The sequence below is a fragment of the Canis lupus genome, chromosome 37 (genome assembly GCF_048164855.1).
Source record: "Canis lupus baileyi chromosome 37, mCanLup2.hap1, whole genome shotgun sequence".
Taxonomy (NCBI): domain Eukaryota; kingdom Metazoa; phylum Chordata; class Mammalia; order Carnivora; family Canidae; genus Canis; species Canis lupus.
In genome coordinates, this window is record NC_132874.1 from 2,791,237 (window position 1) to 2,815,160 (window position 23,924).

The window sequence follows — 23,924 nt, forward strand, 5'->3', positions numbered from 1 at the left end:
ACCTTACAGAGGGTATAAGTAGGATTTTGTCAGCAGGAAACCCATAGCCTTTAAACCTAATGGTCTGCAGGAAGCTGACCTTCAGTGTGATTCCCTATGAACACTGCTTCAAAGCAAAAACATCTCAGGATGCCGTATATAGTCTCTGACCCAGGAAACCAGAAATCTTCTGGGTAGTAGTGAAAAATCAAGGCAGCTTAATGTTAAAAAGAATTGCATATAGGGGTGCCTGGGTGACTCAGTGGATTAAGTGTCTGCCTTCAGCTCAGGTCATGATCTCAGGGTCCTGGATGGATCCTCAAGTAGGGCTCAGCATGGAATCTGCTCCTCCCTCTGCTTCTCCCCTCCCCCTTCTCATTGCATGTTCTCCTCTCTCTCAAATAAAACCTTTTTAAAAATTGCATATATACATCTATATGTGTGTATATGTGTATACTGATATATACACATGTACATATATAAAACATTTACATACAACACACATATATGACACGTTGATATATATGTGACACCTGTAAGTTGCTTCTTTTGTACAGCCCTAGGCCTTAGAGGTTAGCCAGGGTCCAACTGTGTTACCATTGCAACCCCACAGCTGGGGCATCCAGCCACAAAATCTTTTTGAGGTCACCAAGCCTTCCTGGAGTTCACATGCTTCATGGGCAGCCAAATGCTCTCAGAACTTTCCCTTATATGAATTCCTATTCACTGCCTCTGCACAACCATCTGCTTAGCTATGTGAGTAAATGCTTATAAAATCTCCTGGGAGAATGGTCATAGATATGATCACATCTGCTGGGATTGGACTTTCAGGTTTCTAGGACAGGGCATGTCCTGGTTGTCTAGAATAGAGATAGTAGAAGGCTAAAAGTACCTGGGATTACTTTATCCAAGTTATTACTTAAGTTTTTACTTCTATGAAAGCTGATATTTTGATCACATTGTTAATAAATACTGAGATTCTATTTCATGTTTATAAGTGTTGAAAGTAACTTGAAAATGGACTTCTATGGAATAGAGAGGGTTCACTGGGGCTGCCATCTTGGATAAATGGACTCAGATGGAGAGTTTGAGAACTCAGTCCTGCCATGATAGAAAGGTCCCAGAGGCATACCTTCAAGAATAGGCAAAGTTGTGGTAAACCAGGAATATGGCATCCCATAGTATTTTCATTCAGTGGAACTTAGCATCAAACCCAGCTGATAAGAAATTGATCTCCATCTTAAGGCCTACTATTAGGTGGTCCAGGCATTAAGCAGAGAATAAAATAACCTTAATCTCTAGATTACTCCGGAATTACTCTACGCTTTTGCTTGTCTGTGAAATAATTACAGCATCATGTGCAAAGTTTGGCTAGATATGATGTTATGACAGACTTCAGTTCGTGAGACTCAAGGACACAATTCTTATGATGTCCCAGGAAACAGTGCAGAGTACAGTTGAAAGAAGCCACATAGAGAAGATTGCAGGACATTAAATCTAGGTAGTTTGAAGAACCCTGTCCAGGCAGGTAATGCCCTGATTGCTCATAAACCAAAAGGATGGGCAGTAAACTACACAGATCAGATAGCATCAGCCCTGGAAATGCCAACAAGCTACAGGTACCGGGAAGGATCTTTGTTTCCTAGAATTGGTCTAGGAGCCATGGGTCAGTGGAATTGAATAACACTTGGAATTTAATTATGGTACTTGTGTAGGATGGAATCCCTCCTTATTGTTCTTGTCAGTGAGAACCACCACCTCTGTGGGAAGTTGGAGGACCTAATGAATCTCCCAATATACTCATCTTTGTAAAGGAGTTTGGTCTGAGTATCTTATGCTAGAATACAAAATAGAAATGAACATGGAGCCTAGGCACCCGATTTCATATCTATTCTTTCTGTAGAGAAACTGGCCTTTGCTTCCTAGGGTGGGTCAGGGAGTGGGAGGGACACTTCCCTATTAATTGTGTCTCTGGAATATCTGAAACACGAGTGTCAAGTGATAGAAAACCCTCTAGGAAGATGTTTAAATGCTGGTGGCCAAATAAAAAATGTGGGTTCATCAATAAATGACTGCACCAATACAGAGGCCCAAGGGGAAGATGTGCGATGTGTTTCCTTACCCTGATAGTATGCTGGTGAATATTTTACAACTGGCTTTCGGGGGCGGGGGAGAGCATGCACAAACACATACAGGTATATTATAAATTTTACTGATACATAGAATCTAAGGCACCCAGTTTATGAATAATAATAAGATATACAATACTGTTATTATAAATCCTATATAGTCAATTGATTCTCATAGGATATTGTGCTTTTTTCCAGGTCTATTGAGCTATAATTAGCAAATAGACATTTTACATATTTAAGATGTAAAACTTTCATGTACTTTTGCTACACTCTGTGTCTGTAGGCAGCCTATGGTTGAAATTCAACCACAATTTGACAAATTAAATTGAATCTTCATCTGCCAATTCTTCCCAATATATTTGTTGTCATTAAATGTCATAGATGATCTACTGTTGAATTATTTCTCTTTCATACAAACTATATTTATCAACCTGAAACCATTATCAATATCAGCACTCTGAATTACAATAGTCCAAAAATTTAAAATTATTTTTTACCTTTTTATAAAGTTGCAGGGTTGATTCTACATTACTACCTACAAAATGCATAAATTATTCAAATTAACTTCATGTTAATAAAATTCACAATGCCACTTGAAGGTTAACATAAAATTTTTGATACTAGTATCTTAATATGTCATTTTTAAAATAACATGTTTTAAGCTAAAATATTTACATTGTTTTCTAGTCACATCTAAAACTTCTGTATGGGGCAGCCCCGGTGGCCCAGTGGTTTAGTGCCGCCTTCAGCCCAGGGTGGGATCCTGGAGACTCGGGATCGAGTACCACGCCGGGCTCCCTGCCTGGAGCCTGCTTCTCCCTCTGCCTGTCTCTCTCTCTCTCTCTCTCTCTCTGTCATGAATAAATAAATAAAATCTTAAAAAAAAATAAAACTTCAGTATGATTTTCTATTTCTTGCAGAATTCAATCTGGATTTTTGCAATTCTATCATCAACCATAGGGCCACAATATCAGCAAGTAAATTTTTTATTAATAATTAAATAAACAAAAACATCATTCACATCATCAATAGTGAGTCTAGTTGTAACATAATATTGTTTAATAAATTTCTTAAGTCCAGGAAATCAACAAATCAAGCCCAAATCTGTAGCTTTTGCCTTTAAAAAAAAATTTTTTTTTAGTGTGAAATCTCCAATTGTGACCAATTTCAAGCTACCAACATGACATCACTTAATTCAGAACTAGGAAGAAATATGCAGCTGCATGTTTTTTATAGTATTTATACTATATAGATGCAAGAGATATGACTGATCCCAAGAGTATACCTGAGAAGAAAATGTAGTGAAATAATTATGGAGTCATGAGCTATAAACATTTCTTACCTTTTAAAAGTATTATTTATTTAATTCTGAATGTATTTAATTTAATTGCCAATAATGGCTGTGGCTGTTTCCAAACAAGCTTGCAAAATTCCTAAAAATCTAAGTCTGCTTTTACAGGCCCATGTGATCTAACTCCAGTACCCCACTGCCCTATGCTTTACTCTCCTCTCTGAGGGAGCCATCTTGGGTTCTCTTGTTTTCTTACCTCAATTCAGGTTCTCCCCTGCCTTAGTCTATTTACACAAATTTTCCCTATATAAATTAACATTCCTGAGGATGCCTATTTGGTTGCCATATTTTTCTTTTTAGGACCTCCATATAAGGTGCTTCTACAAAAAGCCAACCACCCTCCCATTCAGAAATTATTGAATTTCTTGGTAAGAAATTATCAGATGCCACATGGCCCTCATCAGAGTCAAAGAAAGGGAAAACTAAGAACATGATCCAACATCAAAAACCAAGAGAACTCAGAGTCTTAAGCCTCCATTTGTGGCAGCTAAAATGGTATATATTCAAACATGTGGGTGTTATTTTTGCTTTCAGTCCCAATTGCTAAGGAATGACATTTTGATCATCCAGTTTTGTCTCCATTTTTCCCTGCCAGATTATATATATGGTTTCACTTTTTTATGCTACAGGTCAGTTAAAACCAACTTCACAATCCCAACTACCTTTTCCCCCTCTTTTAAAGATTTATTTATTTATTTATTTATTTATTTATTTATTTGAGAGAGTGAGCAAGAGAGAGCACAAGCAGGGGGAAAAGGCAGAAGGAGAGGGAGAAGCAGACTCCCCACTGAGCAGGGAGCCCAATCTGGGGCTCAATCCCAGAACCCTGGGATCATGAACTGAGCCAAAGGCAGACGCTTAACTGACCAAGCCACCCAGGTGCCCCCCAACTACCTGTTAATTAAACTAGAGGATATTTATAACTTTAAACCAAACAGATCCTGTTTGGGACAGAAACACTATTCATTTGAGGCAGTTTTGGGTCCAACATGTAGGGACCCCAAACAACTACTGAGTCAAGATCTCCATGTTAGTTTTTTCCAAAACTTTGTAGACACTTCATCATCTGTGGCCAGAAAATATATGAGATTAAAATGGTATCATCATATTCTATAAATATGATCCCCAAGTATTAGTGACATACATACAGCAACACTTACAGTGGGTCAAAACGGGACACAGTATAGGAATCAGGGCCACTAGAAGCCAGGTTCTCAGGTGCAGTAGAGGATTCCAGAGGAGCATAGCTCTGAGGTGACCCACATCTCTGGTGGCTCCAACAACAATGACAGTAAACCGTGTGCCAACCACTTGTTGAGTGCCAGGCACATGCAGTCTATTGAACTTTGGTTATCCTTGATGTGGGTTCTGCTGCTGTTGTGGTACTGGTTATTATTAATAACAGATAAGAAACTGAAACACACAAATTTGTACCTGGTGGCACGTGCCACATCAGGTAAATCATGAACCTGGATTTGAACTTGGCAATGCCTAGCTCCAAATCCAGTGCTCTTAAATTGGTACATAGTGACCATTATAGATCCTAATAATACACAGTTCCATACCTTAGGGGTGGTGCACCTGTTGTAGTAGGCCAAGAGGGAGTAATGATCCTCATTATACCCCACCCAGATGGAATGGCCTGGCTTTGGTTTGCTTGTTGCCCACTGTTTACATGTTTTAAAGGAATCTCTTTCCCTTGGCTGACACCTGTGGATTGCATATTGCCCTGATAGGTGGAAAACACCAGTGGGAAAGAACACAATGGCAGAGTTGAGTCCCACCGCAGGGGAGAGTAACTACTCCCAAGATATTCAAGTGGATGAGAAGCTTGTTCCCAAGAAAGGTAAACTCAACTGTGACTGCTTGGTTTTAGCTTTTTATGGTGGGTTCTTTATGTGCAGTATCATAATATAAGAAATGAATTTACATCTTATAAGTTGTTTAATTCTTCTTAAAAATCAGGTAATCTTAATGTGTGTTTTTCAAATATATGAAGGAAATAAATACCATTGTTCTTAAAAACATGTCTTTTATTTTTGATAATTATCTTTTATCCATATGCATTTACATTTTTTTCACAATTGCTACCAAATTTGTACATACCTAGTATTGTGTATTCCACTTGTCATTGCATGTAATATTTTAAATGTAATTGTATTTTTCAATTAGGTAAAGTAAGAAAATTTTAATTTGAACACACATACTTTTCCATTTGCTTTATAATACTCAATCATTCTTCCAAAAAATGCATAGTATTGTTCTAATATATCCAATAGATAAAGCATTGTTTACCTGAAAAATCTTCTTGTGGTTGGATATTTATGTTATAGACTCATAGGTCTTGCCCCCATTCAAGTAGAGGGGATTACACAAGTATGTGAACACCGTGAGGTGGGCATCATTGGAGTCACCTTAACATCTATTTGTCACATCAAATTAAAAAACAAGTCTCCTGGACTCTGATTGATTAGAGTAGTGTTGAATTATTTGATATAACCTTCCAGTTTCAAAAGTCCATGATTTCATGGTGTCAATGCTCTCTTACAGTGGTTAAAACTATGCCTCCAAGATATTTATTAATTTGCACACATTCTCACACATACAAACTCACACATTCTCATGTAGCTAAGGGTATTCCTTGAAAATATTTTACAGCCAGCATGAGACTGGCACCAATCTATTAGGTGGACCTGTCTGGAACTATTCATTCAAAACTGACACAAGATGGAAATAATCTTTAAGGACACATGTAGTAGCAAGGAATACTTAATACCCAGTGAGCATCAGGCTAAGCCTTTTAAATACATCCTCTAGTTAATCTTTCAGGAATCTAATAAGACAGATATTCAACTCTCTTGTTTGTGAGCCTTTAGGCTCCTGGTTTGTTTATACTACTTTTCACTAGACTTTGGTCTCTAGTCCCCCAGGGCAACTTGGAGAAATCAGAGACCACGAGAATTCATACATTATTAGTTGATTTGATTGAGAAAGGAAGTCACCACTCAGCCCTGAATCAAGAGGGAAAGCCTTTACAAAATATTGTATTTGAGCTTCTCACTCTAATTTCAGCATGTTTTATAGTTTCTTCCAAATTCTGCTCCCCCTATTCCATTACTACAAAGGCTTGTGTTCCATTTAAAGAAAAAACAGTATGGCCTTTGTTATCTCAAGGCACCTCTTTCCTTAAAGGTGCCTTTGAGGACTTCCTGAAGACACAGGGTGTTGACCTCCAATCCCACATCATATAGCCATATAAACCCCACAGATGGGTGTACTTGGGTTACAGCAAAGGTATTCTCATGGAGTCATCTAGGACAAAATAAAAGCTGTCATATACTTTCAGTACAATGGTCAAGAGCAAGAGCATAGATACCTGATCTACACTGTTAGCTGGTCTCTCTGTACCTATGTTCTTCTCACCTATAAAAAGGAGGATAGTAGTAGTAGCTTCCTCAAAGAATTGGTGTGAGAATTAAGTGAATTAAGTGAATTAATTCTCAGTCATTATGTTACATGAGCTAACAGGACCAGCTGACACACCTGCTGACTGCCTCCTCCCTGAAGCCCCTTTCCCCTTGGCTTCCAGGATACCACAGTCTCCTGGTTTTCTTCCAAACCCACCGACAATTCCTTTTCAGTTTCTTTCTTTCTCCCCACTTATTTGGCCTCTCTAAACATTAGAGAGTCAGAGTCAGTCTTTGGTTCTTCCCCCTCTGTGTTCTCTTTTCCCAAATATCGTGGCTTCAAGTATCACATGTAGCTTACTAATTCCCAGTCTTATACCTCAACCTCTACATCTGTTCTAAACTCTAGAGTTGTGTATCCAACAATGTTCTCAACACCTTCCCTTGGGTGCCTAAAAGGTATCTCTGTGGGACCAATAATCTTGATCATCCCTACTTCCCCCAAATCTGCTTTTGCCACAGAACTCCCTCAGTGAACCACTCTTCTAGTTCTTAGAACAAGGCCCTTCCCCCACTGGTCTATAAAACTGAAACCTTGATTTAGTGTGGGATTCATCTGGGATCTGATTACATTTTCACTCTTCTACTGCTACCACCCCCAACCAATATTCCTCACTTGTCTTCTGCATTATTGCAGTAGCTTCTTTCCAGCAGTAGCCAGCTTTTCTAGAAATACAAAACTAGATTTGAATGCTATGCTCATTTCTTTTCCCACTCTTTTTGCTATATTTTTTCATAGTTTGTGGTTGTCAGTTTCTCTGAGAAACTCTTCCTAAGGGTTTAATTTCAAACTTTATTTTATTTTTTTTTTTGAAAGAGAAAGAGCACATGAGTGGGGTGGGATGGACAGAGGAGAGAGAGAATTTTTCTTTTTAAAGATTTACTTATGGGAACCCCAGGTGGCTCAGCAGCTTAGCACCGCCTTCAGCCCAGGGAGTGATCCTGGAAACCTGGGATGGAGTCCCACATCAGGCTCCCTGCATGGAGCCTGCTTCTCCCTCTGCCTGTGTCTCTGCCTCTCTCTCTCTCCTCTCTGTGTTTCTCATGAATAAATAAATAAAATCTTAAAAAAATAAAGATTTACTTATTTATTGAAAGAGAGAGAGAGCACAGGGAAGGGAAGGGCAAAGGGAGAGGCAGAGAGAATTTCAAGCAGATTCCCCACTGAGTGCAGAGCCCAACATGGGGCTCAAGCCTACAACCCTGAGATCATGACCTGAGCCAAGATCAAGAGTTGGACAGTTAACTGACTGAGCCACCCAAGCACCCTTAATTTTAAACTTTAAATGAAAGCTTGTCCTCAATGCCTTAAGACATGAGAGAAGAATAATCATTTACGTTAAGGAAAAATTCCTTCAGAGTTTAAAAAATCACATTTTATGTATATAATTTATAACATAGTACAAATAAATTACATAAATAAATTAAGCTCCATAATTTAAATATGCACATATACATATTTTATCTATATGTATATAAAATGTAACTTCTACTGTATATATATTTACCTCTGAATAATTTCATCAACTACAGAATACAATAAGGAATGGGAGAGACAGAATTATAGGAAAGACAGATGCCTCAGAGCAAGTCAGTGTCTGTCTAGCTGTGGTATAAAAACACCTTTGGTTCAACTCAGTGATTTCCTCCTTTTGTATCTTCCTTTCCTAAAGCCAGTAGAGTGCCATTTAAACCAGGGGGATCCCTGGGTGGCGCAGCGGTTTGGCGCCTGCCTTTGGCCCAGGGCGCGATCCTGGAGACCCGGGATCGAATCCCACGTCGGGCTCCCGGTGCATGGAGCCTGCTTCTCCCTCTGCCTGTGTCTCTGCCTCTCTCTCTCTCTCTCTGTGACTATCATAAATAAATAAAAATTAAAAAAAAATATGTTAAAACTTGTGAGAAATAAACAATGGCTTAATAAAGAGAGAACTAATGTCATGTTATATTTCCAGGTCTAAGCTTATGTTCCACTCGCTATGGGATAGCCCTCATCATACATGTCTGCAACTTCATAGCAGCGGCACAGAGTACTGTCATAAACATCACCATGGTAGCCATGGTCAACACCACAGACCATCAGTTCCAGTTTAATGGCTCCACTGAGCAGCTGCCTGGTGGCCCAAATAATGCCCCAGACAGTCTTCCTGCAGAGGTAGCAATGCAAGATTTAAGCTGTGCTCTTGTTTTTGCTGTTTGTTTGTCTGAATGTTTATTTTTTTATAACTTATGTGTTAAAAAGTTTCATTTGGGAAAATAGTGATTGAAAGCAAGTGAAAGATTTAAAGATGTGTTTTCAGTTATGTGAACACCTTCTTGCAAATGGCTTACTGCAGCATTCTCTGTTTCCTCAAGGCTCCTACGTATGACTGGAGTCCTCAAATCCAGGGCATCATCTTTGCTTCTGCTGCCTATGGCATGACTCTGACAATGGCTCTTAGTGGATACCTGGCTGGAAGAGTAGGAACAAAGCGAGTGGTTGGTGTTTCTTTGTTTGCATCCTCACTCCTCATTATCTTCAGTCCTCTGGCAGCTGAGCTTGGACTAATTTCCCTCATAGCAACTCGAATGGTCCAGGGGCTAGTCCAGGTATCCAGATATTTTATAAATATGAGCTGGATAGGAATTTCTAAATGGCACCACACACACACATCAAGAGCTCTAACTATTTTGATTTCAGGGGTCAATATTTGGGGGTCAGAATGCGCTTTGGGAGAGATGGGGTCCTCCACATGAACGAAGCCGACTCTGCACCATTGCTTTATCAGGTAAAAACACATAACTGAAATGAGTACGCTGCAATGCAACACTCTCACCCTGGATTATTTGACAGTTTTTCTGTTGAATGCTTCTTTGTCTTCTCTTTAGTGTTGACTAAGTATTTATAAATTAGGAAAATGGATCCTTTGCCGCATTATTTTCAGTTGTTTCTCCCCAGTGTCAGTTGTAATATGACTTTGCTTATAATGATTTTTTCCTATTCTTAAAAATATATATTTTTGTGTAGTTAAATTGATCATCCTTTTCTTTTTTGGCTTCTAGATTTTGAATCACATTTGGAAAGGTTATAAAGGCAGCCACCTATGTTTTTTTCTGGAACTTGAATAATTTCATTTTTATAGTTAAATTTCTGATATATTGGAGTTCTATTTTAGTATTCTATGTATAAGGTATGGATCCAACTTAATCTTTTTCGGAATTGTTTTCAGTTGTTCTGAGAACTGATTTTTGATCATGATTTCCCTAGACAGTGTATCTGGAATGAACATTCTGAAGAAAGAAGTCTACATTATATTGGGGAAGAATGAAAAACAGAAAGAATAGGGCTAATAAACTCAAAACTGATGAAGTAGGTACTGGGTAAGAAAAGTGTAACTCTTCAGCTAATTTATGGATACCAAGAGAGCCCGAGACTCTTCAAGCCCAGAAAACAAGGCATGAATGAATGCATGCACACACACACATACACACACACACACACACACACACACCCTGACTGACCTCATACCCCTGTAGAGCCCTTTCCAACCCTGGAGGATTATTTTCTGTCATCAGAGCTTATATTCACTGATAGGGGACTAGTCCACCAATTTGAATAAAAGAAACTCATACCCCTGTAGAGCCCTTTCCAACCCTGGAGGATTATTTTCTGTCATCAGAGTTTATATTCACTGATAGGGGACTAGTCCACCAATTTGAATAAAAGAAACTCGTATCACTTATCACAGTTGACTAATGGAGCTTCTAAGTATAAATAAGGACTAATATCCCCTCTCAAATCCTCAAACATTTGAAAGAAAGCAAGAGTACGAAAGAGAGAGACCAAACTAAAAACTACAAGAATGAATCCAAATGAAGAAGAAATTAAAAGAAAAGTTTACATGATTAACAAATAACATGGGAGAGATCCAAGGGAATATGTATAATAACATTTATTTAAAAAGAAAAAGCTGTCAGAATGGCTAGTTTCAAAAAGACAAGAAATAATAAGTGTTGGTGAGGATGGAAAGAGAATCCTTGTGCCCCATTATGGGGAATGTAAATTGGTGTAGCAACCATGCATCCTCACTCCTCATTATCTTCATAAACTCATTTTTGAGTTTCCTCAAAAAAAATAAAAATAGAAGTGCCATATAGTCCAATAATTCCCTTTCTGGGTATTTATCTGAGGAAAACAAAAACACTCATACAAAAAATATTTGCATTCATATATTTGCTGTAGCGATCTTTACCATAGCAAAAGATATGGAAGCAACCCAAGTGTCCATCGATAGATGGATGGCAAAAGATGTGGTGTATACATCATGAAATATTGTTTGGTCATAAAAAAGAATGAAATCTTGCCAATTGCAACAACATGGATGGACCTAGAGTGTATTATGCTAAGTGAAATATGTCAGACAGAGAAAGACAATTACCTATGATTTCATTTACATGTGGAATCTAAGAAACCAACCAACCAAACAACCAAATAACAATAACAACAGGAAAGAGCGACAGACTCATAAATACAGAGAACAAACTAGTGATTGCCAGAGGTGGAGTGAGAGGGTGGGAAGGACAGGTCAAACAGGTGAAGGAGATTAAGACATACAAACTTCAGTTATAAAATAAATAATCATGGGGATGAAAAGAACAGCGTAGGGAATATATCAAAATATATTGTAATAATTTTGTATGATGATAGATGGCTACTATATTTACTGCAGTATTTTGCAATGTGCATAATTGTCAAATCACTATCTTGTACACCTGAAACTAATATATGTCAACTATACTTCAATTAAAGATGTAAAAAAAGTAATTTAGAAAACAGATTGCTATAAATATAGTTGCCAAAAAATACAATTGCTAATATAGTTAACTGCAATGAATGGTCTGAACACCTAAATGAAGGGAAATGACTATCAAATTAGCAAGGTAGACAAATAAGTTGAGAGATTATCCCAGAATACAATATAAGAATCAGGAGATGGAAAGCAAGTTTAAAAATCTTGGAAGAAAGATAGTGACTTTATAGAAGTGGCAACTCCCTTCCCTCTCATTTCCTGTTAAATAGGCATAGAGCTACTGGAATAGGTCAACTGACTATCGAGGAGACTTAGGAATCTACAAGTCTGCAAATTCCAGAGGCTTCCTTGTTTTTGGTGTTAGGGGAATATCTTAGTGTCCCCAAGCAGGTAGTCTCTACTGGCCTCTAGAAACCTTTTCTGGTTCAGAGAACACAAAGCCAATGGCTGTCTGGGGGGCCAAGAGGAAGCCACTGGCAGGTGGAGTCAGCTAAGGCTACCCACCTGCCTCCATAGTTCTTATAGAAATGGCCACTTCTAGGGACCCGGGGATTCTCACTCAGCAGGCTACACTGGTGAACAGGATGACTCATTCAGCCCATGAGATGGAAGGAAGACTTCTTAGAAGGACATTTAACAGTGGAAGTGCCCAGGTACTGCCAGCCTCTGGGACAAAACATATTAAATCTTCCTCTCGGGGGTACCACAAAGGCACGTCTATAGGCAAGAAACTTTGTAGCCACTTAAGGCAAGCAAACTAAGCAGATAAAACAGAACTGGCAGCTCATAATTGAGGTGATAGAAACACACACACACGCACACAGTCTGAAGATGATGCAACAACATACACAAGTGAAAATGAAAACAAAAAAAAACCACCTGAAATTACATACAGCAACATGGCTAAGTGTTAGAAACACAAATGTTGAATGAACAAAATACTTCTGTCATGGTGGAGAATCACCTTGATGCAATGTTAGCCCCAAGTACACTACCTGGCAAGCTATCACAGTGGTCATGGAACAGATAGGCTCACAGGCTAAATTAGGTACTCTCATTGTACAATTAAAATACTTTAAAACACAGAGATGTAAGATGGAAAATGGGGTAAATTAACACATTTAAGACACACATTGCAATGTCCTGAAGAGAACATACAGGATGATATCACTTTAATAAAGGTCAGAAAGTAAAAACACAGACTTTACGTATACACTTACATACATGGTACAACTTGCATTGACAAAGAGAACAATTGCAGTGACATATTTGAGCATTAATTTACAATATGTATAAATGAACCATTAGCTATGAACTATGAGTGGAATAGTCTGCAATTCAGTAGAAATAAGACAGTAACAAGACATACCAAAATTTCTCGGGATACAGATTGTATTCGAAGCCCTTGGTTGAGTGTGACCGCTCAGAAAAGAAACCCAAGGAAAGAGCTCCATGACCCTCCAATATCTGGGCCTCAGACAGAGAAGGAGAGGCAGAAGGGACTGGGAAACCTCCCAGGGAGTGCTTGGACAAAATCTGAGGTGATGGCTCAACAGAGCCACCTGCTGCTGGCCTGGAGAAAATTACTGTGGATCTGGCAAGTGGGAGTTCTTTAAAGGCCTGACAAGAATGTAAGGGCAGGAAATGGAGGCAGTAAGCATAAAGTTTGGAGAAGTTTTCTTCTACACTGAAAAGGAACAGAAAAAAATGTCAAAGTATATGGAGGGAGCTCTGAAGAGGTGGAAAGTTTTATTTTGTTTTGAGCCCAGGCTGTACGAAGAAAAGTTTGTGCATGGATGGGTGCTGATCAAGTTGCTGAGGAATTTAGTGAAGATATAGATGTGAGGGCACATCCTCACAGTGGCCTGGGCCTGGGCCAGACTGGAGGAGACATGGTCTTGGAAGGATGCAGGAACCTGTCCCCTACTGTAACAGGATTAAAGGCAGAGAGTTCAGGGGGAATATGAAGGTTTGGTGGACTTCGTGGTGGAAAAGGTACTGATTTCCATCTTTATCTACTGTGCTCCAAAGTCAGGCAGCCTGTTTTCAAATGCTGCCTTTCTTTGTTCACAGAAGAAATAACAATTATAAACATAGGAAAAGACACTCGACTTCATCCTAAATAGAAAATAATAAGATAACTGTTTGCATGCATATTTGGAAGACATTTTAGAAACTCTGAGGATATCAAAGGGTCTCAAGGAGATCAGAAGAAAAAAAACAATTATTTTTGGCAATTTGGTTTGGTATAGCCTTTTAGCAAGATACTTCAACAGTATCTATCAAAATTAAAAATGCACATAGTGTTTGATCTAGCATATCCACTGCTGATATTCTATTATACCAAAATAAATTATGCTTATGTTCAGAAATGATGATTAAATCTATGTTCAGAAATAACAACAGCCCCATTTTGAAAAAGTTGTAAAAAGGAAGTGTGCCCTACTATGTATGAGAATACTCTGTGAAGCCAGAGAAATTAAAACAGTGTTATTAGCACCCTCACAGACAAATCTAGCTGTCTGCCTGTTGCATAATGCCTTTACAAAGAGGTAAGTGTGCATGTAGATGTGTATTATAAATGAGAGGAAAGGCATGCAACTCTGTGCCAATGTGGAATGGTTAACATTAGAGACAGTGGAAATGGTTTGGGGGACAAATGAAGGGAACTTTGGTTCTTTGTGGCAATTTACTCTTATAATAAGCATACATCACATGACTTGTGTGGTTAAAAATTAAAGTAGCATGAAAGGAAGAAGCATGGCTGTCATCTGCAATGTTATTAGGGAACTGCCAGAAAAATGGATTCTCAGGAGAACATGTGAAGTGATACATCTGAAGTTCACGTGTTCCAATATGCCTGTCTCATTGTGGCTGCTGATGCTGCATGTCATCTGTCATTCTGTCGGTGTCTCCAGTGGTGGTTCAGAGCCCTACAGCTTACTCTCTGTCTGCAGGAATGCTGCTGGGAACCTTCACCATCACCCTCGTGGGTGGCCTCATCAGTCAAACCCTTGGGTGGCCTTTTGCTTTCTATATCTTTGGTAAGCAACTATCTCCTCATCCCAGGGGTTTCTTCCCAGTGTCAGTCTCTGATGCTATTAACCCATCATAAGCATTATTAGCACAATGTGGTTGGGCGTGCTCTGCCTCCCCTGCAGGCTGCAGGTGACAGGCTTGCAGAGTGGTGGGTCCTGAGAAAGAGAGACACGCAGCCGCTGCTGTGGGCTGTGTCTCAGGGTAAGTGCATCCATGCTGGGGTCCCGGGTCAGATGCCAGCTTCCTAAGGAGAGAAAACACTAAACACCAACTGGATGAAGACCGTGAGGAACAATGACCTGTGAGAGGTAAGGTCTAAGGCAGGGCACAGGAAAAGGGAACTCTGCAGAAAAAGAATAGAGGAGACAAAGTTCAAAGCCCAGAGAGCATGAGACAGGAAAGAGCACCCATGGGAGACTACTGTGCAGAGGAAACTCAGTTCTCCACAGGGTCCCTCCTTGATCTGCAACAGCACACTTATCAGGGCATCATCTGAGCCCAGAGGGGGGAAAATATCACGGGTATAGATTAAAGAACAGTATCCAGTACTTACAGAGAATCAGAGATAGTACCTGTTGCCACAAGACAACTGAAAACACTTATAGTTCACTACCATCAACTTTCCTTGGTAGTGAGAGATAATTAGCTCCAGAGGAAGCTCTGGTCCCTCTGACAACATGAGGGCACAAGACCTAAAAGATAAAACTGTTTCTATGTAATTTAACTGGAGCCCAGATAAAAGCTTGAAAATATGTATAGGAAGACAAAAATATTCAGCACCCAACTAAATATAATTCACAAGATTGTTCCAATCATAGATTACCAGGCATGGGGGAAGGCAGGGAAACAGGCAAACAGAATCAGACTCAGAATCAAAATCAAATCAGAATCAGAATCAGAATCAGAATCAGAATCAGAAGAAATAATCAATGAAAACCAACCTGGAATTAACACAAATGTTAGAATAGCAGACAAGGGCATTAAAATAGACAGTTATTCTAACTGTGTTATAGCATAAGTCAATTTGTTTGGAAGATAAGTGGAGACATGGAAAATCTTTTTTAAAAGACCTAAATCAAACTTTTAGAGATGAGAACTGCAATATATGGATGGAGTTAAAGACAGATTAGACACACCATGAGAAAAGATTAGGAACCTAAAAAGAGCAGCATAAATCAGCCAGAATGGATCACCCTTGGAAAAAACAATAATAGTGGATAAGAAACAGGACGGAGCAGTGTGCTCAGAGAAGAGGAGTGGTATGGGGGAACAGAAAAAGTCTTTGAGGAAATCATGGGGAAAGAGGAAAACTATAAACTCACAGACCCAAGAAGGTCTCTTGGCCTCAAGCACGGGAAACATGAAGAAAATGACACCAGGTTACATGGTAATCAGATGGCTCAAAACCAGTGCTAAAGAGAACATATTAAAAGCATCCAGAGCTAAAAACTACATGACACACAGAGAACAGAGGCAATAAAGGAGTGCATCCTTCTCCTAGGAAGCAACGCAAGTAGGAAGGCAGTGGAACATCTTTCAAGTCCTGAAAGGGGGGAAAAAAAAAGAGGGATCTGTCAACATAGAACTCTGGAGCCAGACCAAAAAAAAATTCAAAGACAGAGGCAAAATAAAGACATTTTTAGACATACCAAAGTTGAAAGAATCAGACATATTTATTTGTTTTTAAAAGATTTTATTTTTTATTTGTTTGAGAGAGAGAGAGAGAGAGAGATCACAAGCCAGGGAAAGGGGGAGGGGCAGCACAAAAGGGAGAAGCAGATTCCCTCCTGAGCAGGGAGCCCTACACCTGGCCTGATCCCAGAACCCTAAGATGATGATGTGAGCCAAAAGCAGACACTTCATGGACTGAGCCATCTAGGCACCCCAGAATCAGACATGTAAATTAAAGATAGTAGTTCCATTTTCAGTAGCATCAATAACTATGTAACATAGGGATAAATAGGACAAAAGATGTGAAAGACCTATACACTGAAACCTAATTCTCATGAAAAAAAAAAAATTCTAGAATAGCCAAACTATTTTGCAAATGACTTACAGAGTTGGAGGACTGACTAACAGTGCCTGAAGCCAAGATATATGATATGTCACCAAGACAGGGTAGTATTGGCATAGAGATAGGAAGTAGATCACTGCAGCAGAATACAGTCCTAAATAGACTCACTCAGGGAAGGTGGACTAATTTTCCATACAGATGCAATGGAAATTTAATGGAGAAAAGATAAATTTTTTAACAGATGGTGCTCAAAAATTAAATATTCATATGTCCCCCACCCCCAAAATAAACCCCACACAAAATGACCTTTGGTCCATTTTCTTGTATCCTATACAAAAATGAACTCAGGGGCACCTGGGTGTCACAGCGTTAGGTGAGAGACTCTTGGTTTCTGCTCAATTGGTGATTTGAGAGTCATGAGATCAGCAGGCTCGGACTCCGGCCTCAGCAGGAAGTCCACTTCAGTGAATTTCTGTCTGGCTCTCTCTTCCTCTGCCCCTCCCCTCACTGACATGTGCACATGTGCAGGTCTGCTCACATGCTCTCTCTCAAATAAATCCATAAATCGTTATATATTTTTAAAGATTTTATTTATTTATTCATGAGAGACTCAGAGAGAGGGGCAGAGACACATGCAGAGGGAGTAGCAGAGTCCCGGATGGGACTCAACTCCAGGATCCTGGGATCACGACCTGAGCCGAAGAAAGACGCTCAACCACTGAGCCACCCAGGTGCCCAACTCAATAAATCTTAAAAATAAATAAAGGAAAAAAAAACTCAAAATAAATCCTGTACCTAATTCTAAAATCGAAAGTTGGTATCCTTCTAGAAGAAAACCTGAGTAAATCTTTGTAAGTTAGGCAAAGATTTCTTAGATAGGACACCAAAGGCTTGATCCATGAATTACGGACTGATAGGCTGGATTTCATCGAAGTGAAAACTTTGCCTTTATGAGCCATTATTAGGATAATAAAGACAGGGTGAAAACACTTGCAAAATACATATACAATTAGGACTTTTATCCTGAATGAGTAAATAATTTCAAAGCTTAATCATAAGAAAACAACAAAAAATGATTTAAAAAACGACAAAGAAATTTTACCAAAGAAGATCTAGAGAGGGAAAATAAACACAGGGAAAAGTGCTCAACGTCCTTAGTCCTTAGGGAAATGCAAGTGAAAACAAAAAGATACCTCTGTATACCTCTTAACAATGGCTAAGTGGGACGCAATAAGAAATGTATATGTGGTCTCTGCCCCCAGTTTCTGACACAGAGCTTCTAAAACCCTTGCAATTTCCTGAGTGATACAAGCATCTTCTGTCCTAATGAGGCAACACTTGGTGCCCCCTAGAGAGCTTCAAGATGAGGGCTTGTCACCAGAAAAAATAAATCTTGCTTGGACGCTTGGAACCTAACCTCTAGGCCCATCCTCCATCCTCCAGGAAGGAAGGAGGCTGCAGAATGAGTTAATACTCGATTATGCCTACCTTTTGTAGCCTCTATAAAGATCCTTAAACTTTAGGGTTCTGAGACCTTTCAGATTGGTGAACATATCCATGTGCTGGGAGGGTGACTCATCCCAACTCCATAGGGAATGACCCTCCCTCTTTTGCTCAGAACCCTTTCAGACCATGCTCTGTGTATCTCTCTTCATCTGGCTATTCATCTCTCTCCTGTATAATAGCCTTTATAACAAACTGGTAAACATAAGTAAATGTTTCCCTGACTTTTGTGAGCTGTTCCAAGAAATTATCAAAACTGAGTGGACTGTAGGAACCTCCAACTTGGTTGTCAAGTCAGAGTGTGGGTAATCTGGGGACCCAATGCTTATGACTAACACCTGAAGTGTGGAACAGTCTTGTAAGATAAGTCCTTACCTTATGAGGTCTGTACTAATTACCAGTAGTTAGTGTCAAAATTGAGCCGAGCTGGGGGATCCCTGGGTGGCTCAGCGGTTTAGTGCCTGCCTTTGGCCCAGGGCGCGATCCTGCAGTCCCGGGAATTGAGTCCCACATCGGGCTCCTGGCATGGAGCCTGTTTCTCCGTCCTCCTGTGTCTCTGCCTCTCTCTATGTTTATCATAAATAAATAAATCTTTAAAAAAAAAATTGAGCCGAGCTGGTGTCCACAGAGAATTGGAGAATTTCTTAGTGTGAAAAACCCACATATTTGGTATGAACAGTGTTGAAAAAGTAGTTTTCCTTTGATAATATTAAAAAGATTGAAATACAAAGTTTTCTGCCATCACTAGGGTCTGTGCTTTCCATAAACACAAATAATTAAGAAATGTTAAAAAAAAAAAAGAGGGTTCTAGAAAACTGTTATGTTCCTGCTAATTTGGGGGGGTGGCGGGTGGGAAGAGGATGTTATGAGCATGGGCTTTGCCCAGGACCTGTACTCAAAAATGTCCCAACACAAAAGAAAAGCAGAAACCAGCTCAGTTACCAATTTTATCCTCTGCTTGCAGGAGGCATCGGCTGTGTCTACTGCCCTTTCTGGTTTATTCTGATTTATGATGACCCCGTCTCTCATCCATGGATAAACGTCACAGAAAAAGAATATATCATATCCTCCTTGGCCCAACAGATACATGTAAGGACTCCAACCATCTCCAGAGATCTTGTGGCAGCCTCGGGATTTCTCGGGGTCACATGAACATGAGCATGTTTCGGATCTTACTGTTCTAATCAGTACATTTGTTTTCAGGTCAGCTCTCAAAAGCAGCCTCTTCCCATCAAGGCCATGCTCAAGTCTCTACCCCTTTGGTCCATCTGTGTCTGCTCTTTCGGCCATCAGTGGCTAGTTGCCATACTGATTACATACACACCAACTTATATCAGCTCTGTGTTCAGTGTTAACATCAGAGATGTGAGTGCCTTTCCTTCTGTGCCATTCTCCAGTATGCACCACCCACCAATCACTTTGTCTTCATGAACCATTCCATTCAGAAAAGTTTATCCTTTACACTTACCACAAAACAATCAAATATTTAACACTAATGCCAGTAGCTTTTTCTAAGGATATGACTGAAGAGGCTACTGACTTTCTTAAAAGAGTAAGATTTCAGGGTTTTCAGTATGATGATCAGTGGTTTAACAACAAGAGGTATGGGCTCATTGCCCCTATTATAATGGTTTACTCAATTTTTTTCCCCTCAGAATGGGCTCCTGTCTGCCCTTCCTTTTATCATTGCCTGGGTCATTGGTATCCTGGGAGGCTACCTGGCAGATTTCCTCCTGACCAAGAATGTTAGGCTCGTTACTGTGAGGAAAATTGCCACATTTCTAGGTAAGAACAGGGCTTGAAGATCGGATGATTCACAAAGCATACAACAGCCAAAGATGTATCTCATGGTTGAATTTGTCTGTTCCTCATTCCCTAGGAAATTTCCCATCTTCAGCGCTGCTTGTGGCTCTGCCTTACCTTCCCCCTAGCTACATCACGACAATGACCTTCCTAACACTCTCCTGTGGACTAAGCCCCTTATGTCAGTCAGGGATCTATATCAATGCCTTAGATCTTGCTCCAAGGTAGGATGGTAATTTCCACTCTTATATACACCTGAAAAAGGTTTAGCCTGAAGTTTTCTGGGAGCCACAAACTTTGGGAAATAATAAACCATAGATGGTCCTGTGGCCATTTTTTCAGGTATATGAGGGGAGGGGTATTATGGATTTGTCTTAGTGCCTCTTATTAAACATACACAGTGCAAATCCTTTTTGATGTAATTAGAAGAGCAAGGCTGAAGAATACTGTGAAGCATCTCTGGATCTAGCCTGGAACATTCCTGTCACCCACAGATATTCCAGTTTTCTCATGGGAACCACAAGGGGATTAGCAAACATAGCAGCTCTCCTGGCACCCACTGTCAGTGGGTTTCTCCTCAATCAGGTAGAATTTTCTTGTCACGGACTCTTAAAATGCTCTGCCAAATCCATTTATAAAGGTAGTACCTAAAGATTGTATTTGCATCTTAGAAAATACGATTAAATTGTGGGTTAACTTTGTCATGAAGATTGGCCTAGCAAAGAAAAATGTAGAACAATTTCTTTCATGACCTCAGTCTTGACTCATTTTGAAGCCAGGGACCCAATGCTCTACTGGTAATATTCAGTCTTTGAAACAGAAGTCATACAGCCATACAGATGTCATGAGATGATGATTCCATGCATAGATGCAACTTGTCACGTCTTCTGCAACATTTTGAAATTTTCATTTGCACAACCATCCCAAAGCAAAGAGATAATAAAAGCAGATGTGCTGAAGTATGTGACATATACAGGCATGAGTATAAGTATATTGTATGCAGTGATCTCATTTAATTACTGATTCTCACACCACTTATGAGAATGGTATATCATTACCCTGACTTCCTGATGATTAAACTGAAAATCTGATAGAATAAGTCTCTCCACTAAGAGGATGTAGAATCAGAATTCTTCCTTTTTAGTCCTCTCTCCAAAGCCTGCAATGTTGCCACCATGCTGTTGCAATGCAAGAAGAAAGCACTCATAGCATATTTTGTGTCATGATGATTTGCACAAAAGAGGAAATGTATGACACTCCGGTAAACAGTGACCAATGCAGTTCTATAGGTTAATTGTAGTGGTCCCATTTATTAAGAATATTCTAAATGCACTTAGAAATTTATTAAGAATATTTATTAAGAATACTCTAAATGCACTTTGAAATTATTATTTTGTCAATTTGGGCATGGAAACCCACTAGCAAACATGGTCTTCTAAACTATTAATATGATGTCATAGAGAAAATGATGATGAAAGAGGTAATATTTACTTGAGGTTTTGTGTCCTCAGGACTCTGAATTTGGGTGGCGAAATGTCTTCTTGTTGTTGTTTGCCATTAACCTCTCAGGATTGATCTTCTACCTTATATGTGGAGATGCAGTTGTCCAAGACTGGGCAAAAGGGAGGAAACTCACTCGTTTATGAAGGTAAAGGATAGTGATTTCATCTATGGATTTAACAAGGGAAGCACTATTGAAATTTTTAATTCCACATCACTTTTCTTCCTTAGTTACTCCATCTTGATATGATGGAAAGTCACCGGACATCTTTCTTCACAAATGAGAAGCCTATGGTGATGAACACACCCAAAGAATTTCATTTGCTGCAGTTCTTTTCAAATCTGAGATCAGTTCTTTATGTTACTAAGATTTATTTTTGAGGAAAATATAAGACAAATGAAATTTCAAATAAAGTGATAGCCAAGAACAAAATTGTCATCTTCATAGAATCACCAGTGGAATTGGAGGAATGGCTATATCAGAGTCAATAGGCCAGACTCGGGATCCCTGGGTGGCGCAGCGGTTTGGCGCCTGCCTTTGGCCCAGGGCGCGATCCTGGAGACCCGGGATCGAATCCCACGTCAGGCTCCCGGTGCATGGAGCCTGCTTCTCCCTCTGCCTGTGTCTCTGCCTCTCTCTCTCTCTCTCTCTGTGACTATCATAAAAAAAATAATAATAAAATAATTTAAAAAAAAATAGGCCAGACTCACAGTTTCCAGATCTCAAAACAGGAAACAATGTTTGGGAAGCTCTTAATCCAGGGCAGTAACCTCACTACGATGATCATGTTTCCTATTTTAAAAGTGAATATTAATTTCTATTTGTTGGATGGATATTGTCCATATGCCCCTCCCTTTCTGTGTTCCACTCTTCATCCTGCTTAGGCCCCAGCAGGCTGACTTGCATGGTTTGCCTCCACACTGCTTTGTCCAGTGGCCTCTGCTGGATTTTCAATGAAGGCCAAAGAGTGAGGACAGGGAATATCTATCTCTAAGGTCATTCCCTGTGGGATCTGTAGGTGGTTGATTCTTCCCCTACAATTCACAGTTACCAATCCCTCCACACATTCTGGTCACTTCTCTCTTTACTTGTGCCTTCAGGCCTTTTTTTTTTTTTTTGTCTTTGCCACATTCCCAGTCCTGTGTAAATTGTCTCTTTTAACACTGTCTTCAAAATACCTACTGTGAATCTGCCATACTTTCCTTCTGGGATCCAACTACTTCAGTCGTTTAATCATACATAAAGCTCAAAACATAAAAAGGATTGGTATTTTTGTCAAATGGTAATGTATGGGTTTCATTAGGTCAGAGCACATGCAGGGAGGCAGGGCTATTTTCTTAATTGGTTCTCTTGGTGATCCTTACCACATAGACAGTAGAGATATCACGCCATTTCATGTAGAGGTGATGTGATGGGCACAGTTCTGAGTGGAAAACCAGGGCAAGCAGACACAGGCCAAATCTGAATAAACCAAAAACCAATTACTGAGGTCTTGTTCTTGTCTAGAAACTAGGCTACTGGGACACAAAAGCAAGCTAGACATAGTCACTATTCCCCAGTCCGATGTGGAGGACAGACAGAATGCCTGCCACAGCACTGTCTTAAGCACAATAGCAGCGGACATACAGGCCATTAGGGGAGATGACACAAGCAATTCTGATCCCAAGTGGAAGAGCATGGGGTGAGGGTGGGGAGATCTCATTCCACAAGGAACTCTTGAGCTAAATGGGCAGTTTTATGGTAAGATTGCCTGCACTGGAGCCCAACGCGTACAAAAGCAAGAAACAGGATAGGTTCTGAAAGGAATTACCTGCCTGCATGGTCAGTTAGGAAAGAACAGAAGATGAGGTTAGGGAGGTGGGTACGACCAGTGCACAAAGGTTGTGTTTGCCACATTAAGGAGCTTGAAGAGTACCCTACAAGTAATAGTGGCATGGAGAGAAGAGACACATGAATAATGCTTAGGAGGGAAAGTTGAAAGGTCTTGGCATTTGGCTAGATGGATGCTGGAGAAGAAAGGAGTTAGGGAGTCTGGATCTCTAACCTGAGACACTACACAGAGAGTGTCTGAACACCTAAGCTGGAGAATGCAGGAAAGGAGTTCTTTTTAAAGGAAGATAATGAGTTGACTTGGGGCCATGTTATGTTAATGCTAATAATGAGATAATCAAATGTATGCATATGTATTAGTTTCCTGGGATGGCCATAACAAAGCGCTACAAATTAGATGGCTTAAAAGCAGTAATTTATTGTCTCACAATTATAGAAGTTTGAACATGTCATCAGAGTTGGTTCCTTCTGAGTGTTGAGGGAGAATAGGTCCTATGCCTCTCTTTTGGAAGCCTCAG

At 39.8% G+C, this 23,924-nt stretch overlaps 1 protein-coding gene across 4 annotated transcripts in view; it reads left to right on the forward strand.

The window, feature by feature from the left end:
• SLC17A3 (solute carrier family 17 member 3) overlaps positions 1 to 22,218 on the forward strand; it is a 40,028-nt gene extending 17,810 nt beyond the window's left edge. For 2 of the 4 annotated variants that reach the window (XM_072814081.1, XM_072814082.1), the window contains exons 3-14: positions 5,199 to 5,308; positions 8,882 to 9,081; positions 9,282 to 9,515; positions 9,607 to 9,694; positions 14,674 to 14,760; positions 19,237 to 19,361; positions 19,476 to 19,637; positions 19,928 to 20,057; positions 20,152 to 20,299; positions 20,570 to 20,660; positions 21,587 to 21,723; positions 21,807 to 22,216. In XM_072814081.1, the coding sequence (XP_072670182.1) occupies positions 5,227 to 5,308; positions 8,882 to 9,081; positions 9,282 to 9,515; positions 9,607 to 9,694; positions 14,674 to 14,760; positions 19,237 to 19,361; positions 19,476 to 19,637; positions 19,928 to 20,057; positions 20,152 to 20,299; positions 20,570 to 20,660; positions 21,587 to 21,721 (1,482 nt within the window). In that variant the 5' untranslated portion in view covers positions 5,199 to 5,226 and the 3' untranslated portion in view covers positions 21,722 to 21,723; positions 21,807 to 22,216. Of the gene's footprint in view, positions 1 to 5,198; positions 5,309 to 8,881; positions 9,082 to 9,281; positions 9,516 to 9,606; positions 9,695 to 14,673; positions 14,761 to 19,236; positions 19,362 to 19,475; positions 19,638 to 19,927; positions 20,058 to 20,151; positions 20,300 to 20,569; positions 20,661 to 21,586; positions 21,724 to 21,806 lie in introns of all 4 variants that reach the window. The other 2 variants (XM_072814084.1, XM_072814083.1) reach the window with 2 other exon arrangements.
• Positions 22,219 to 23,924: the final 1,706 nt, after the last annotated feature.